The 17839-nt window shown below is 42.8% G+C and overlaps 2 protein-coding genes across 2 annotated transcripts in view; both read right to left on the minus strand.

Annotated features, from left to right (window-relative positions):
- LOC106590645 (calponin-3) overlaps positions 1-1538 on the minus strand; it is a 32321-nt gene extending 30783 nt beyond the window's left edge. Inside the window, exon 1 of the mRNA XM_045710671.1 lies at positions 1241-1538. Within this exon, the coding sequence (XP_045566627.1) occupies positions 1241-1297 (57 nt within the window). The 5' untranslated portion in view covers positions 1298-1538. The remainder of the gene's footprint in view (positions 1-1240) is intronic.
- Positions 1539-5290: 3752 nt separating this feature from the next.
- Positions 5291-17672, minus strand: alg14 (ALG14 UDP-N-acetylglucosaminyltransferase subunit). The gene is given in 4 exon segments (NM_001146548.2): positions 5291-5889; positions 13618-13740; positions 14286-14437; positions 17499-17672. Coding segments are annotated over 4 exon segments (651 nt in total). The 5' UTR covers positions 17644-17672; the 3' UTR covers positions 5291-5658.
- Positions 17673-17839: the final 167 nt, after the last annotated feature.

Genomic DNA, 17839 nt, shown 5'->3' on the forward strand with positions numbered 1-17839 from the left:
GATCGGCTATGAAAAGCCAACTGACATTTACTCTTGAGGTGCTGACTTGTTACACCCTCGACAACTACTGTGATTATTATTATTTAACCCTGCTGGTCATCTATGAACATTTGAACATCTTGGCCATGTTCTGTTATAATCGCCACCCGGCACAGCCAGAAGAGGACTGGCCACCCCTCATAGCCTGGTTCCTCTCTAGGTTTCTTCCTGGGTTCTGGCCTTTCTAGGGAGTTATTCCTAGCCACCGTGCTTCTACACCTGCATTGCTTGCTGTTTGGGGTTTTAGGCTGGGTTTCTGTACAGCACTTTGAGATATTAGCTGATGTAAGAAGGGCTATATAAATACATTTAATTTAAAGTCCTAATCTCTCCCCATTGGTTGCCCAATTGAAATGTGGGGGCATAGCCTATCTATCCATCGCCCCCCTACGTTACTGACTCCTTAATGTCTCCCTGCTACAAACAATGAATTGGACTTGGCTTCCATTCATGCCACTTCCAGTGATTGGTTTTATTGGAATATTTTGTAAATTTAGGACTGCCTATCTTAATTGATGTGAGACAAACTCCGGGTAAACTATTTTCTACTTTTTGTCTAAGTTTCTAGGTAGCCCATCAACCACAATTGTGCATCAGAATCAAATAAACCCCCGTCCAAAACAAATACTCATATTTTCAACTCTGCTTGTAACCTTATCCTAGCCGAATAAAGTCAATTCCCCAATGTACGACGGAGCTATCATATAGCGGAGTTGAGTTGTATCGGGTGCCTGTATCCTAACCTGGCTGTATCCTATCCTAACCTGGCTGTATCCTATCCTGACCTGGCTGTATCCTATCCTGACCTGGCTGTATCCTATCCTGACCTGGCCGTACCCTATCCTGACCTGGCCGTACCCCATCCTGACCTGGCCGTACCCTATCCTGACCTGGCCGTACCCTATCCTGACCTGGCCGTACCCTATCCTGACCTGGCCGTACCCTATCCTAACCTGGCCGTATCCTATCCTGACCTGGCTGTATCCTATCCTGACCTGGCTGTATCCTATCCTGACCTGGCCGTACCCTATCCTGACCTGGCCGTACCCTATCCTGACCTGGCCGTACCCTATCCTGACCTGGCCGTACCCTATCCTAACCTGGCCGTATCCTATCCTGACCTGGCCGTACCCTATCCTAACCTGTGATTATAAATACCCCAAAACTAATTATTTAACTACTTGTCGGGTTCTTTACTCACTTTGCTTTTCACCTCTGCTGATAATCCGTAGGCTGGTCCCTTATTGAATGAAGTCATCTTTGTTCCGAGATTTAAAAGTCAATATTCCTGGCTACAAAGTAGCTGAAACGATTCCTTTCGGTTTCTTTTTATCACTCAATGAACAGCGTACTTCTGGGTCCCGTTCAGTCAGTCCAAAAGAGGCGTTTAATCCGTGCAGAGGTGGTGGTGTGTGAGTATCGCAGTGTCGGGTCGGACACAGAAACTTCTCGACTACATTACCTACTTTTTCTTTTGTTGAAAAAATGCCGCAAGACTATTGACGGAAGACTTCAGAGCCAATCAAAGGAGCCGAATATACATGCCCTCTGCTCATTGGAGGCTGCTACTGCTGCACATTTATATGGAAGTGATTTATGCTCCTCATTTCAACAAGAACAATCCTACATCTTATCTATTTTATTGCTGAGCATTTGGTTTGACATGAAACGTCCTCTTTAATGATGTTGTGGCTATACATTTCAGTTATTCAGCATGAAAAAAGGACAGCAATTGAAGCACAATAGCCTATATGTTATACATGTACAGTATATGTAAGTTATACATGTATTTATGTTCCTAGGCCGTCATTGTAAATACCAATGTGTTCTTAACTGACTTGCCTAGTTAAATAAAGGTAAAATAAAATGTTAAAAGCATTTGTTTGATCTGTAGGCTACTAAAATAAAATGTATTTACATTCACTATAATGAGCCTATTTTGATCTACCTGATCTAGGTTCCTCTTATAGATTGGATAGGGTGGCAGGTAGCCTAGCGGTTAAGGGCATAGGGCTGGGAACCAAAAGGTCACTGGTTTGAATCCTTGAGCTGACTAGGTGAAAAATGTGTGGATGTGCCCTTGAGCAAGGCACTCAAAAAATACTGCTTCTGCAAGTTGCTCTGAATAAGAATGTCTAGTAAATCACTGAAGATATCAATTACATCTTGGGTGGTTGCCATGCATGTTATTGGTGTAATAATAACAGCCAAGCTGCTACACACTGGAAGCCCTGAGTCCATAATAAGCAGTATTGGTCCCTTTGACTCAATCCAAGTTGGAAGAGGAGTCTCAAGGGCATGACACACACACACACACACACACACACGTTGTCTTTGTTGAGATAGCGATCTTCCAATGTCATTCAACCTTTGCGGTGTGTATAAAGGGACCTTGTTTGAAAGTATGCAGTTTGTCAGTGTCAGGTTTACAGGTAATATTGTAGGACAGAAGTTTCATCATCGTCAACACTCCACCTAGTAAAGGAGCGGAGCAGAGTCATAAAGGAGCTGGGAAGAGTCATATAGGAGCAGAGTCATACAGGAGCAGAGCAGAGTCATACAGGAGCAGAGTCATATAGGAGCAGAGCAGAGTCATACAGGAACAGAGTAGTCATATAGGAGCAGAGCAGAGTCATGAAGGAGCAGTCATATAGGAGCAGAGTCACACAGGAGCAGAGTCATATAGGAGCAGAGTCACATAGGAGCAGGGCAGAGTCATATAGGAGCAGGGCAGAGTCATATAGGAGTAGATTCATACAGGAGCAGAGCAGAGTCTTGGTACAGTTTAATTTTATATATATGGATGATCAATTGTTGACTGTCAGATGGTGAAGCGTGATTCATCACACCAGAGATCGCGTTTCCAGAGTCAAATGGTGGCGAGCTTTACACCACTCCAGCCTGGTTGGCATGGTGATTTACACCACTCCAGCCTGGTTGGCATGGTGATTTACACCACTCCAGCCTGGTTGGCATGGTGATTTACACCACTCCAGTCTGGTTGGCATGGTGATTTACACCACTCCAGCCTGGTTGGCATGGTGATTTACACCACTCCAGCCTGGTTGGCATGGTGATTTACACCACTCCAGTCTGGTTGGCATGCTGATTTACACCACTCCAGCCTGGTTGGCATAGTGATTTACACCACTCCAGCCTGGTTGGCATAGTGATTTACACCACTCCAGCCAGGTTGGCATAGTGATTTACACCACTCCAGCCAGGTTGGCATAGTGATTTACACCACTCCAGACTGGTTGGCATAGTGATTTACATCACTCCATCCAGGTTGGCATAGTGATTTACACCACTCCATCCAGGTTGGCATGGTGATTTACACCACTCCAGCCAGGTTGGCATAGTGATTTACACCACTCCATCCAGGTTGGCATGGTGATTTACACCACTCCAGCCTGGTTGGCATGGTGATCTTAGGCTTGTGTGCAGCTTCGGAAACCCATTCCATGAAGCTCCCGATGAACAGTGCTCGTGCTGACGTTGCTTCCAGAGGCAGGTTGGAACTTGGTAGTGAGTGTTGCTACCGAGGACAGTTCATTTTTAACTTACTACGCGCTTCAGCACTACCATTCTGTAAGCTTGTGTGGCCAACACTAACCAGTGGAGTAGTTCTTGCTCCTAGACTTTCCAGTTCACAATAACAACACTTACAGATGATCGGGGCAGCTGTAGCAGGGCAGAAATTTGAATAACAGACTTGTTGGAAAGGTTGCATCCTATGACAGTGTCACGTTGAAAGTCAGTGAGCTCTTCAGTAAGGCCATTCTACTTGTCAATGTTTGTCTATGAAGATTGTATGGCTGTATGCTGGATTTTATACCACTGTCAACAATGGGTGTGACTGAAATAACCGAATCCAGTCATTTGAAGGGGTGTTCACATACACTATATATGCAAACAAATCTCTAGACAACGGTACATCATCTGGTTTCACCATCCTGTCATATCACTAGACAGGACTACACCATCCTGTCATATCACTAGACAGCACTACACCATCCTGTCATATCACTAGACAGGACAACAGCTGGTTTCAGCATCCTGTCATATCACTAGACAGGACTACACCATCCTGTCATATCACTAGACAGCACTACACCATCCTGTCATATCACTAGACAGGACAACAGCTGGTTTCAGCATCCTGTCATATCACTAGACAGCACTACACCATCCTGTCATATCACTAGACAGCACTACACCATCCTGTCAAATCACTAGACAGGACAACAGCTGGTTTCAGCACCCTGTCATATCACTAGACAGCACTACACCATCCTGTCATATCACTAGACAGGACAACAGCTGGTTACAGCATCCTGTCATATCACTAGACAGGACAACAGCTGGTTACAGCATCCTGTCATATCACTAGACAGAACAACAGCTGTTTCAGCGTCCTGTCATATCACTAGACAGCACAACAGCCAGCGTCCTGTCATATCACTAGACAGGACAACAGCTGTTTCAGCGTCCTGTCATATCACTAGACAGAACTACAGCTGCAGCGTCCTGTCATATCACTAGACAGGACAACAGCTGGTTACAGCATCCTGTCATATCACTAGACAGGACAACAGCTGGTTACAGCGTCCTGTCATATCACTAGACAGAACAACAGCTGTTTCAGCGTCCTGTCATATCACTAGACAGGACAACAGCTGTTTCAGCGTCCTGTCATATCACTAGACAGGACAACAGCTGTTTCAGCGTCCTGTCATATCACTAGACAGAACAACAGCTGTTTCAGCGTCCTGTCATATCACTAGACAGAACAACAGCTGTTTCAGCGTCCTGTCATATCACTAGACAGGACAACAGCTGGTTACAGCATCCTGTCATATCACTAGACAGGACAACAGCTGGTTACAGCATCCTGTCATATCACTAGACAGAACAACAGCTGTTTCAGCGTCCTGTCATATCACTAGACAGAACAACAGCTGTTTCAGCGTCCTGTCATATCACTAGACAGAACAACAGCTGTTTCAGCGTCCTGTCATATCACTAGACAGGACAACAGCTGTTTCAGCGTCCTGTCATATCACTAGACAGAACAACAGCTGTTTCAGCGTCCTGTCATATCACTAGACAGGACAACAGCTGGTTTCAGCGTCCTGTCATATCACTAGACAGGACAACAGCTGGTTTCAGCGTCCTGTCTTTAGCATATTGTTTTTGGGTGTTCTCTCTGGTTATCTTTACCGGGTTGAATTCAAAACCAGAAAGCTGAGGTAATGTAATTTATTCACATGGTAGTTACAACAACACCTCACTCAATTCAGCTAATACTGTAGCTACATATCAGGTATGAATACCATTTAGTATTTCTTTACACTGTACTATATAATAAAAGCACCATTTCATAACACATTGAAGTGATCCAAAACATCTTTACATAGTTATTATGTATAGGGCTCGATGTTCCAAAGTATTCGCAATTTTAGTTTGTAGAAAAATGTACATCACAGTCCATCAAGCAAGCAAACTATTATACATGATCTATCAGAGCAAAGTGTTCCCATTTGTAACATGATGAAATAGTATCAGTAAAAACAAAAAAAGGTAGTCTTTTTTCCCCCCCAGATAGTCTATTCAGAGTCAGACTATCCTTCCGAGGTAAATTGATTTGGGGTATTTGTCTTTCAGGGTGGACCACTGCACAAAGAAGTAGTCTGAGATGTGATAGAGGATCTTCCCGGACAGGGATAGGCTCTCCACTCTGCAGATGCTCTCAACGTAGACAAGCAGGACTCTCTTCAATCCCAGGAGGCCCAGGAGAAGTCCTGCCGCGCACAGAGGGACGCAGGTCCCAGGGCCGTTACACAGCACCTGAAACAACACAGAGAGAGGAGCACATGTTCATACAGCATGACACTCCTAGCCACTCACAGGCCCTCAGAATGACCTCGACTAACCCGTAACCCCGCACCGGTACCTCCTGTATATAACAGTGTTATTGTTACTTTTTTTTAAATATTTTTTTAAACTTTTTTTACATTTTTTTTTTACTTTCTTAACTCTATTTCTTGAACTGCACTGTTGGTTAAGGGCTTGTAAGTAAGCATTTCACGGTAAGGTCTACACTGATTGTATTCGGGCGCATGTGACAAATAAAATTTGATTTGATGATGAGTATGGTCTGGGAAGGAGGAGAGAGGGAAGGAGAGAAGGAGAGAGTGAAAGAGGGTAGTGCTAGAAGAGAATGAAGCAGTAGGGTTTTGGGGAGATGGGGAATTACAGGAAGACAGACAGCTGTGGAGACACAGGGCTGCAGGGTCTGGAATATACAGCCAGGGATGGGCAACTGGCGGCATGCCCTCCTTTTGTAGGCCCACGGACTGTTATATATACACATACACATACATATACACATTGGGTGGGGGGGGGGGTTACCTCAGTCAGGGTCTCAACTTACTGTTGAGGGTTAGAATAATAGAATACACAAGGTACAATTTTAAAAAATGTGGTGACTCAGCAGTCACTCAATTAGCCCATGTCTGCATCACAGGAGGTTGGTGGGACCTTAATTAGGGAGGACTGGCTCGTGGTAATGGCTGAAGCGGAGTCAGTGGAATTTGCTCCGTTCCAGCCATTATTATGAGCCTTCCTCCCCTCAGCAGCCTCCACATTATTTTTTTCCATTGGTAAATTAGCCTATCTAATCTTGTAGTAACCATGGACGAATTACCGACCTGGGTGGGGCCCATTCATCATCAGTTAGATTTGCCTCCACCCTTTGGCAAAATGTATAGAATTGCATGAAATTATCCCAAAAGAGCACCCTATTCCCTATGGGCCCTGGTCAAAAGTAGTGCACTAGATAGGAAAAAGGGTGCCATTTGGGACACAACCAGTGTCAATCACCACTGATACACATTGTGGTTCACAATTTATTGACCTTGGCAAGTCAGTTAAGAGCAAATTCCTATTTACAATGACGGCCTATCAAAAGGCCTCATACGGGGACGGGGGCTGGGATGAAAAATATAGAACACAGACATCACGACAAGAGAGACCACAACACGACGTAAAGAGAGATGTAAGACGACAACACAGCATGGCAGCACAAAACATGGCAGCAGCACAAAACATGGCACAATCATTTTTGGGCACAGATAACAGCAAAGGTAGAGACAACAATACATCAAGCGAAGCAGCCACAACTGTCTGTAAGAGTGTCCATGATTGAGTCTTTGAATGAAGAGATTGAGATAGAACTGTCCAGTTTGAGTGTTTGTTGCAGCTCGTTCCAGTCCCTAGCTGCAGTGAACTGAAAAGAGGAGCAACCCAGGGATGTGTGTGCTTTGGGGACCTTTAACAGAATGTGACTGGCAGAACGGGTGTTGTATGTGGAGGATGAGGGCTGCAGTAGATATCTCAGATAGGGGGAGTGAGGCCTAAGAGGGTTTTATAAATAAGCATCAATCAGTGGGTCTTGCGACAGGTATACAGAGATAACCAGTTTACAGAGGAGTATAAAGTGTAGTGATGTGTCCTATAAGGAGCATTGGTGGCAAATCTGATGGCCGAATGGTAAAGAACATCTAGCCGCTCGAGAGCACCCTGACCTGCCAATCTATAAATTACGTCTCCGTAATCTAGCATGGGTAGGATGGTCATCTGAATCAGGGTTAGTTTGGCAGCTAGGGTGAAAGAGGAGTGATTACGATAGAGGAAACCAAGTCTAGATTTAACCTTAGCCTGCAGCTTTGATGTGCTGAGAGAAGGACAGGGCTTGTACGAGGTGACTACCTCAAGCTCTAAACCCTCAGAGGTAGTAATCACACCTGTGGGGAGGGGGGCATTCTTCTTACCAAACCACATGACCTTTGTTTTGGAGGTGTTCAGAACAAGGTTAAGGGCAGAGAAAGCCTTGTGGAAGAGAGCTTAATACAGTATGGTTCATGATTGAATGTGGAGCGATATCTGTGAAACTAAGAAGTGAATCTTCAACTGTCATACCCCATCAGAACCCAATACTTAAGTTTATTATACTTCAAGGTTTGTAATGTACTGTAAATATTAACAGACACGATATAGAGTAAAAACTATACTTTTGATATCATTGATGGTCAGTCCTTGCTTCCATAGCTGTCTTTGAATTTGAGAATGGTTACATTTTCTCAGACCCCTCCCTCAACACATACAATATACACAATTACAATATACACAATTACAAAACATATTAAGAAAAACAGACACATTTATCAACACAGAGGTCTCTGATCATGACTGAACTAACCAAGGGGGACCAGAACATGTCCTTTCAGAGAGCTATGGAAGTTGTTCCACATTCACAGTGGATAAAAAATAAAAATCAGCTTTACCCAACTCTGTGGAGACCGAAGGGGCCTCCAGTGTTATCCAAGCCTGAGACCGGGTTTGGTCATTTGTAAGTCTAAATTGAATTAAATGATGAAAGATATATATAGGACATTTCTGCATGACTGCTTTGTAGATAAACAAGGAAATGCTGCCCTCTCCTTACATTTAAAAGAGGCCCAACCCACTTATTGATACAAAACACAATGGTGAGTTCTGTAACCATCACCAGTAATAAACCTAAAGGAACAATGGTGAGTTCTGTAACCATCACCAGTAATAAACCTAAAGGAATAATGGTGAGTTCTATAACCATCACCAGTAATAAACCTAAAGGAACAATGGTGAGTTCTGTAACCATCACCAGTAAAAAACCTAAAGGAACAATGGTGAGTTCTGTAACCATCACCAGTAATAAACCTAAAGGAACAATGGTGAGTTCTGTAACCATCACCAGTAATAAACCTAAAGGAACAATGGTGAGTTCTGTAACCATCACCAGTAATAAACCTAAAGGAACAATGGTGAGTTCTGTAACCATCACCAGTAATAAACCTAAAAGGAACAATGGTGAGTTCTGTAACCATCACCAGTAATAAACCTAAAGGAACAATGGTGAGTTCTGTAACCATCACCAGTAATAAACCTAAAAGGAACAATGGTGAGTTCTGTAACCATCACCAGTAATAAACCTAAAGGAACAATGGTGAGTTCTGTAACCATCACCAGTAATAAACCTAAAGGAACAATGGTGAGTTCTGTAACCATCACCAGTAATAAACCTAAAGGAACAATGGTGAGTTCTGTAACCATCACCAGTAATAAACCTAAAGGAACAATGGTGAGTTCTGTAACCATCACCAGTAATAAACCTAAAGGAACAATGGTGAGTTCTGTAACCATCACCAGTAATAAACCTAAAGGAACAATGGTGAGTTCTGTAACCATCACCAGTAATAAACCTAAAGGAACAATGGTGAGTTCTGTAACCATCACCAGTAATAAACCTAAAGGAACAATGGTGAGTTCTGTAACCATCACCAGTAATAAACCTAAAGGAACAATGGTGAGTTCTGTAACCATCACCAGTAATAAACCAAAGGACACAACTGAAAACAGCATCTAGTGGTTTAAGTGTAGATGCTTCTGCATGCATATAGATAATATCCCCAGAATCTAAAATAGACATAAAAGTGGCCTGGACAATATCCTTCCTATTATCAAAAGTCAGTAACCAACCTTGAACTTATTTACCAGCTCAGGGAAACTAATCCGGACGCTTATAAGAAATCTTGCTATGCCCTCAGACAAACCATCAAACAGACCACCATATATGTTTCAAACAGACCACCATAGCCCCTGTGCCCAAGATAGCCAAGGTAACCTGCCTAAATGATTACCGGCCCGTAGCACTCACGTCGCACTCCACACTGCCCTTTCCCACCTGGACAACAGGAACACCTATGTGAGAATGCTATTCATTGACTACAGCTCAGTGTTCAACACCATAGTACCCTCAAAGCTCATCACTAAGCTAAGGACCCTGGGACTGAACACCTCCCTCTGCAACTGGATCCTGGACTTCCTGACGGGCCGCCCCCAGGTGGTGAGGGTAGGCAACAACACAAAGCTGTCATCAAGGCAACGGGTGGGTATTTGAAGAATCTCAAATATATTTTGATTTATTTAACACTTTTTGGTTACTATATGATTCCATATGTGTTACTTCATAGTTTTGATGTCTTCACTATTATTCTACAATGTAGAAAATAGTAAAAATAAAATAAAAACCTGGAATGAGTAGGTGTTCTCTAACTTTTGACCGAGAGATTATTAGTTTTTAATTTTTTCACAGCATTACCAATTTTATTTATATAGATTGTAAACAGTAGTGGGCTGAGTTTCACACCTTGGGCACCCCTTTATGTAACTCAAGGCACTCCGATTTTATCCCCATCTACCTTGATGGCCTGAGTTCTGTCATTGAGATAATTATGAAACCGTCGACAAGGCATCAGTACCCAACACCACCAAGGAAAGCTTATTCAACAGAACAACATGGTCTACAGCATTAAAATCCTTAAAAACATGGCAGAACAATTCTTTCCATCATCTAAGGCATTTGCAATATCATTTCCAACCAGCACAGTAGCCATAGTGCTGCTATGTTTAGGTCTGAATCCAGATTGCTTAACATTAAGAACCCCATTTTACAGATAGATAATAACGTAGCCCTTTGTTGACCAATGATTCCAGTACATTTGAAAGACAAGGACGCCTGTATGTTTGATAATTATGATGATCACTAATATCCCCACAACAGAGACAGGGTGAGGCCCCCCCCCCTCTGATTGTTATTGCTTCAATTAAGGATTTGAGCTTTAAGCGCCAGAGAAATATCGATGAATCAAAAAAAGAGTTGGTTTGAGTAAGTGGGTTCTCTCTCTCTCTCTCTCTCCAGCCAGCCAGCCAGCCAGCCAGCCAGCCAGCCAGCCAGCCAGCCAGCCAGCCAGCCAGCCAGCCAGCCAGCCAGCCAGCCAGCCAGCCAGCCAGCCAGCCAGCCAGCCAGCCAGCCAGCCTATACGCATTAGACTGTCTGATAGATTGCCGGTTAAAACAGCGCTTGCCGTAAACGTTTGAATGTTACTTTTATTTTATTACTATTATTTTGGGCAGCTGGAGTGGAGACAGGGTTTGGGTTAGCGTGGAGATGTCACCGATGCTCGGTTGGAACTGTGAAACCCCGACCCCGACCTTGATCAGGGCCCAGAGTCAACATATAGATGCCTGGACAGCAATGATATCAGAATGAGTGACACACACACAATTAAAATCAATAGTCTCTCTCCCTACAATGTTGTTGCTATTAATTAAAGTAAAGGGTTAGCTTTCATTTTAGGCAGAGCACAAAGACCCTGAAATAAATAGCTTATTCTGGGCTACCAGCAAAGTTCAACAGTATCCAAATTAAGTCACCATTGTGTTAGCGCTGCCTCTATAAGAACTGCTTCCAAATAAGAAAACATTTCCTTCTCTGAAAGCAGTCTTGAGATAACACTACTTACGTCAATAAGACACCCTAAATATATTATGGAATGCATTATGTTACCAAGTTGTATTCTAGCAAACAAAAGCAGTAATAGGCCACCTTGAACACACTTCCATCCTCACACTGTGAAGACACTTATCTTATTGGATTGTGCTGACAAATCTGGGGGAGGAAACAGCGTGTGTGTCCTCAGAAATGACTTTTACAGGTAACACACGCTTGAGAAACCCACAACCCTCAGCCTGACCCCACACTTTGCTGTGATTCCTCCCAAGAATGTGTCCGGTCTACCCTATGACATATTATCTGGCATTTGTGGGATAAAGAAAACAGACTATCTGAGAGAGAAATAAATTAGGGGAAATATTTTACAGATTCCAGACATAAAATAATGCTGTATGTTAAATACACTATTTCCACATAAAATCCTAAAACAGAGAACTTATTGAAACAGAAGAGGACTATAAAATATAGAGTCCCAGGAAATTCAGAAGCTCCACATTGATCACTAGCACCTCAACTGCCTCTGGATCCTACAATGGAACGCTCTACGGGTCAGAGGGGCGTTGAACGCTCTACGGGTCAGAGGGGCGTTGCAAGCTCTACGGGTCAGAGGGGCGTTGCACGCTCTACGGGTCAGAGGGGCGTTGAACGCTCTCTGGGTCAGAGGGGCGTTGAACGCTCTCTGGGTCAGAGGGGTGTTGAACACTCTCTGGGTCAGAGGGGTGTTGAACGCTCTCTGGGTCAGAGGGGTGTTGAACGCTCTCTGGGTCAGAGGGGTGTTGAACGCTCTCTGGGTCAGAGAGGTGTTGAAAGGTGTGGAATACTCTATGGGGAGGTGAATGGATGGACAGTGGCTAATTATGAGATTCCATTGAGAGCTGAATGGACGGACAGTGATTCTTCAGGGCAGAATGTCAGCCACCAATGGCAGGTGATATCACAATCCAAGACTACTACTAACTAGTCCTTTCTGTAAGCACAGTCTGCCGTCCCTTTCTCTCGCTCTCCCTCTCTGTGCTTGGTTAGTCACACACTGCCCTACACTCCTCTTCCCCATCCTCCCTCCCTCCCTCTCTTCCTGCTGTTATCCCAAGAGACTGAAGGGGGAAACCTGACCCTCTGTCTCCCCTCTCCCTCCTCCAGAGCAGAGCTGCAGAGTTAAGGCGTCAGCATGCTTCAGTTCGGCTGGCTCCTAGCTGAACTCGGCTCGGCTAGCCAGTATACACTTCCTCAAAATAGTCGGAATTAAATCGAAGATAAAATGAATAACACATTTCTTGAGTTGAAGTTTTTTTTTGTCTAAGGAGATGTTAGTAGTGAAATTTGACATCTAAATAAGAGGTGGGAGGTCTGGTCAGTCCTGTCCTGATCTGGGACCAGACCATCGTACCACACCGGGGGCTGTATCCTAAACCAACCAGACAGATTATATTCTATTATGAATAAACCTTCCATGTCTGGTCTGAGAGAGACTAAATGGGATGGGGTACAGCAGTGTACTGTCAGAGAGACTAAATGGGATGGGGTACAGCAGTGTACTGTCAGAGAGACTAAATGGGATGGGGTACAGCAGTGTACTGTCAGAGAGACTAAATGGGATTACGGCAGTGTACCGTCAGAGAGACTAAATGGGATGGGGTACAGCAGTGTACCGTCAGAGAGACTAAATGGGATGGGGTACAGCAGTGTACTGTCAGAGAGACTAAATGGGATGGGGTACAGCAGTGTACCGTCAGAGAGACTAAATGGGATGGGGTACAGCAGTGTACTGTCAGAGAGACTAAATGGGATGGGGTACAGCAGTGTACTGTCAGAGAGACTAAATGGGATGGGGTACAGCAGTGTACTGTCAGAGAGACTAAATGGGATGGGGTACGGCAGTGTACTGTCAGAGAGACTAAATGGGATGGGGTACAGCAGTGTACCGTCAGAGAGACTAAATGGGATGGGGTACAGCAGTGTACCGTCAGAGAGACTAAATGGGATGGGGTACGGCAGTGTACTGTCAGAGAGACTAAATGGGATGGGGTACAGCAGTGTACCGTCAGAGAGACTAAATGGGATGGGGTACAGCAGTGTACTGTCAGAGAGACTAAATGGGATGGGGTACAGCAGTGTACTGTACATAAACAGTACCATGTCTGTTCTAACAAGGCTAGATGATATATTATGATTCAACCTACCATGTCTGGCCTGAGCCTGAACACCAGAGGAACGGCGTAGAGCAGGGCGTTCAGAGTGGAGATCACAGAGGAACTCCAGGATTGACGTACCTCACGGCTTCGAGGGATCCGCTGGATGGTAAACTGACGGGGAGGGAAGTGCTAAAATGAGACGGCTAGCTTAAATCTCACAGGTCAATCGTCTCTGATAGCAGAGACAGGTACCACAAGCAATACTGACTATACAGAGAGAAATCTAGCCCAATGGCAAGTAGCCTAGTGATGGGAAGTTTTGTTACACCAAAAAAAAATTATAATAAGAATAATAATAATAATAATAACATAAAAAATAAAAAGGAGTTGACCCCATCTGGTGGTGAGGATAGGACTTGCACTGAGAACTCGATTTACACTACAGATCAGAATCTCATCTCAATGAGAACTAACAACATAAGATGTTAATTTGAATAGAAGTGGACTTATCATTGCAACTCAAAATGTTATGTAAGACATTCTATTACAGAGAAGAATTCCTATTTCAACGATCGGTAACAATGCTGTAAGAAACAGGATCCTTAGACCTTCATTTGTCCATGTTTTCCTTATTTTGAAGGGCAGTTGATGACTGTGTCTGAAATAGGCTACTCAAGAACTATGCTACTTAAATGTGCAAGAGGCTGTAGGCTTACCTGGCCTTTTGAACCAGTGTCTTTCTTTGACTTTTCAAAGGTGCGTATCTTGTCTTCACTCATCTTGTCTGTGTCTGCGATTATATAGTGTCTTGGGCTGTAGGACTGAGAGAGACTCTCCATCAGTCGCAGTATCTCAGTGGTGTGTCCCCCTGAAGAAAAAAACACAATGAATGCATAGATATAACGTAGCCTACATGGTCAATAGAAGCAAGCACTAGTATTATCCCCTGGGTCTCCTTTTCCAATGGTGCTCTGTGTTACAATAATCCAAACAGCTTAAAACAAAGTATATACAAAGCATAATTCTTAGATTTTACAAGTACATTTCATACATGAAGGGCACATTTTGGCATTTGCTGTATGATTGAAGAGAACCTCCAAATTGCAAATGTACGGTCTCTTACTAGATGTCCGCGAATGCTTGTAAAATTCGCCGACGGCGGCGGGCCGTGCACCGGGGCCAGATCTTCCGGGAAGTCATCGAATGAAATTTTCAAATTTGTCATTTTTCCGCTGTCCCGGAAAATACCACCAGATGGTGAATGTAATCATATTGCAAATGTACAAAACATCACCAATCACGACATGGACTTTTCTCCTAAACGAAAAAGACGAAGACGAAACTTGGTGAGCATTGGTTTGGCATAATGGGCAGTTGGCCCCGAACAAGATGGCATCGAGGCCTCAACGCTGTTTGAGTTAATGCTATTTTTCTGGGATTAACCTCTCTGGGCTAGGCACTGGTCGCCCCCGTCTTTATTTTTTCCCCTCTATTTACCGAAACGCAGATTCCCGGGCGGAATATTATCGCTTTTTTACGAGATAAATTGCATAAAAATTGATTTTAAACAGCGGTTGACATGCTTCGAAGTACGGTAATGGAATATTTAGAATTTTTTTGTCACGAAATGCGCCATGCTCGTAACCCTGATTTACCATTTCGGATAGTTTCTTGAACGCACGAACAAAACGCCGCTGTTTGGATATAACGATGGATTATTTGGGACCAAACCAACATTTGTTATTGAAGTAGAAGTCCTGGGAGTGCATTCTGACGAAGAACATCAAAGGTAATCAAACTTTTGTAATAGTAAATCTGATTTTGGTGAAGGCTAAACTTGCTGGGTGTCTAAATAGCTAGCCCGTGATGGCTGGGCTATGTACTTAGAATATTGCAAAATGTGCTTTCACCAAAAAGCTATTTTAAAATCGGACATATCGAGTGCATAGAGGAGTTCTGTATCTATAATTCTTAAAATAATTGTTATGTTTTTTGTGAACGTTTATCGTGAGTAATTTAGTAAATTCACCGGAGGTTCTGAACGTCACATGCTAATGTAAAAAGCTGGTTTTTGATATAAATATGAACTTGATTGAACAAAACATGCATGTATTGTATAACATAATGTCCTAGGGTTGTCATCTGATGAAGATCATCAAAGGTTAGTGCTACATTTAGCTGTGACATTATATGCTAGCTTGAAAAATGGGTGTCTGATTATTTCTGTCTGGGTACTCTGCTGACATAATCTAATGTTTTGCTTTCGTTGTAAAGCCTTTTTGAAATCGGACAGTGTGCTTAGATTAACGAGAGTCTTGTCTTTAAATAGCTGTAAAATAGTCATATGTTTGAGAAATTGAAGTAATAGCATTTCTAAGGTATTTGAAAATCGCGCCACAGGATTCAACTGGCTGTTACGTAGGTGGGACGATTTGGTGCCACCTAGCCCAGAGAGGTTAACATAGGGCTATATATCATTTGGGAAGTATAAATGCCATTTGGACATGGTTCAGACTTTTGGGTTTGGAAACAGACTTCCTATGATCGTACATGGCAAATGGACATAACACCCTGATTTGGCACTGTCAATACTTTCATATTGCATTTGGACATTTCTTATGGCATTTGGCAATGGTTCACTGACTTTTGACTTCCTATGAAATCATATCGCAAATGGACAAAACATATGCCTTATGGACACGTAAAAATAAAATACAAATTATGACAATAAAATATGACAAAAGTATGTTCATACAGTTCTTATACATGTGTAATTGACCAAAAAAACTAAATAATTTCAAAAAACAGTCCAGAAAGCACTTTTTTAAGGGGGTGATCATTTTTCAAAAAGAAATTCTAGTTTTTACTCTTGGGTCTTGACTTGTGTTACATTTGCAACAAGAACATTTACGGTGGAGCGCGCTCGCCATCTATTGGATTTTTGCTGCGTGACACTTGGCATTTGCCTTATGGCATTTCCATTCATTTTTGTCCATTTCAGGGGGGTGTTCCCTTACACAATGAACAGGTATTAAAGTCTTAAAAGGGACCTAATTAACCAGGATGTCCAGCTGTAATATATATCCTGAAAGAATGAGCAGCACTATAACTAAAAGCAGTTTGGCCCAAAACAGAGGAGACATATTGTATCACCATAATCTAGGACTAGCAGGAGTGTTGCCTGTACAATCTTCTTCATGTTGTCAAAAGTCAAACAGGACTATTCTAAATACGACACCAAGGTTAATCCTCCGTGTTTTAGTTAGTTTATCTATCTGCGTTTTAAATTACAATGTATCATCAATCAATTTGTGCTCCACTCAAGCTAGCCTATAGGCTACATTATGCAAGTCAGTGGGGTCGATACTATACGACTTGGATAACAAACGTTGTTTTAATGTTTCGTATGGAATCTAAAGCATGCTGCAGTTCACAAATGGCGAGTTTTACAGAGAGAGCACTAACTTAGAGATCAAAACACTATCATCCGTATAAATGGTGCAATTTACAATTCCTCACAGACAAGCCAATAGTGTTTCTAAAGAAAGTAAAAACGTGATGTTTTGACATAAAACACTGACTGCGCATTATAATGTTACAGCCTAAACAAAAGACATGTAGCTTTAGAAGAGCTTTATGCTGACCTCTCTTCCTCAGTTTATCCGCCACATCATGTTTGTTATTGGTGACGTCAGCCCGAATAGCTAGGTTACCTAGTTACCGTAAAAACGCGATTATTTGTTACTACTCTGTAGTTTAATAACTAGCATAAAAAGGCAGCAAGAAATGCCAATTAAGTGTAAAGTAAAGAGTAAAGCCTAGTAATTGATAAATATTCATAAATGCCCAAAAAGCAAAGGATTGTGGAAGCTTCAGTACCTGCTGCTAGCTTAGCCAGCTAGCTAACGTTACATTTAAAATGATGATACCTGATCCTGCAACAACAAGCACGCAGACGGGACCTTTCTCTCCAGGTTTACATTTTGATCCAGAACGAAGCACAATCAGAAGACGAACTATAACACAAATCACTGTAAAACAAAGTCCTGTTAATAGTGCTAACAACACTGCCATGATTGCTACTACGGACACTCGTTTGGACCAGTTGGAGCGGAGCGCAAAAGCGTTATTTATGTAGTTTCCTGGAAACGGTCTAAGCAACAATAAAATGGATGTCAACGGGGAAAACCAAACTGCTGAGATTGATTTTGATTAAGCTTCAACCATTAATCAAGTATGTTTTTTTTGGCTTTGTTTAGTTTATTCAAAA

Source organism: Salmo salar, chromosome ssa29, assembly GCF_905237065.1.
Source record: "Salmo salar chromosome ssa29, Ssal_v3.1, whole genome shotgun sequence".
NCBI lineage: Eukaryota > Metazoa > Chordata > Actinopteri > Salmoniformes > Salmonidae > Salmo > Salmo salar.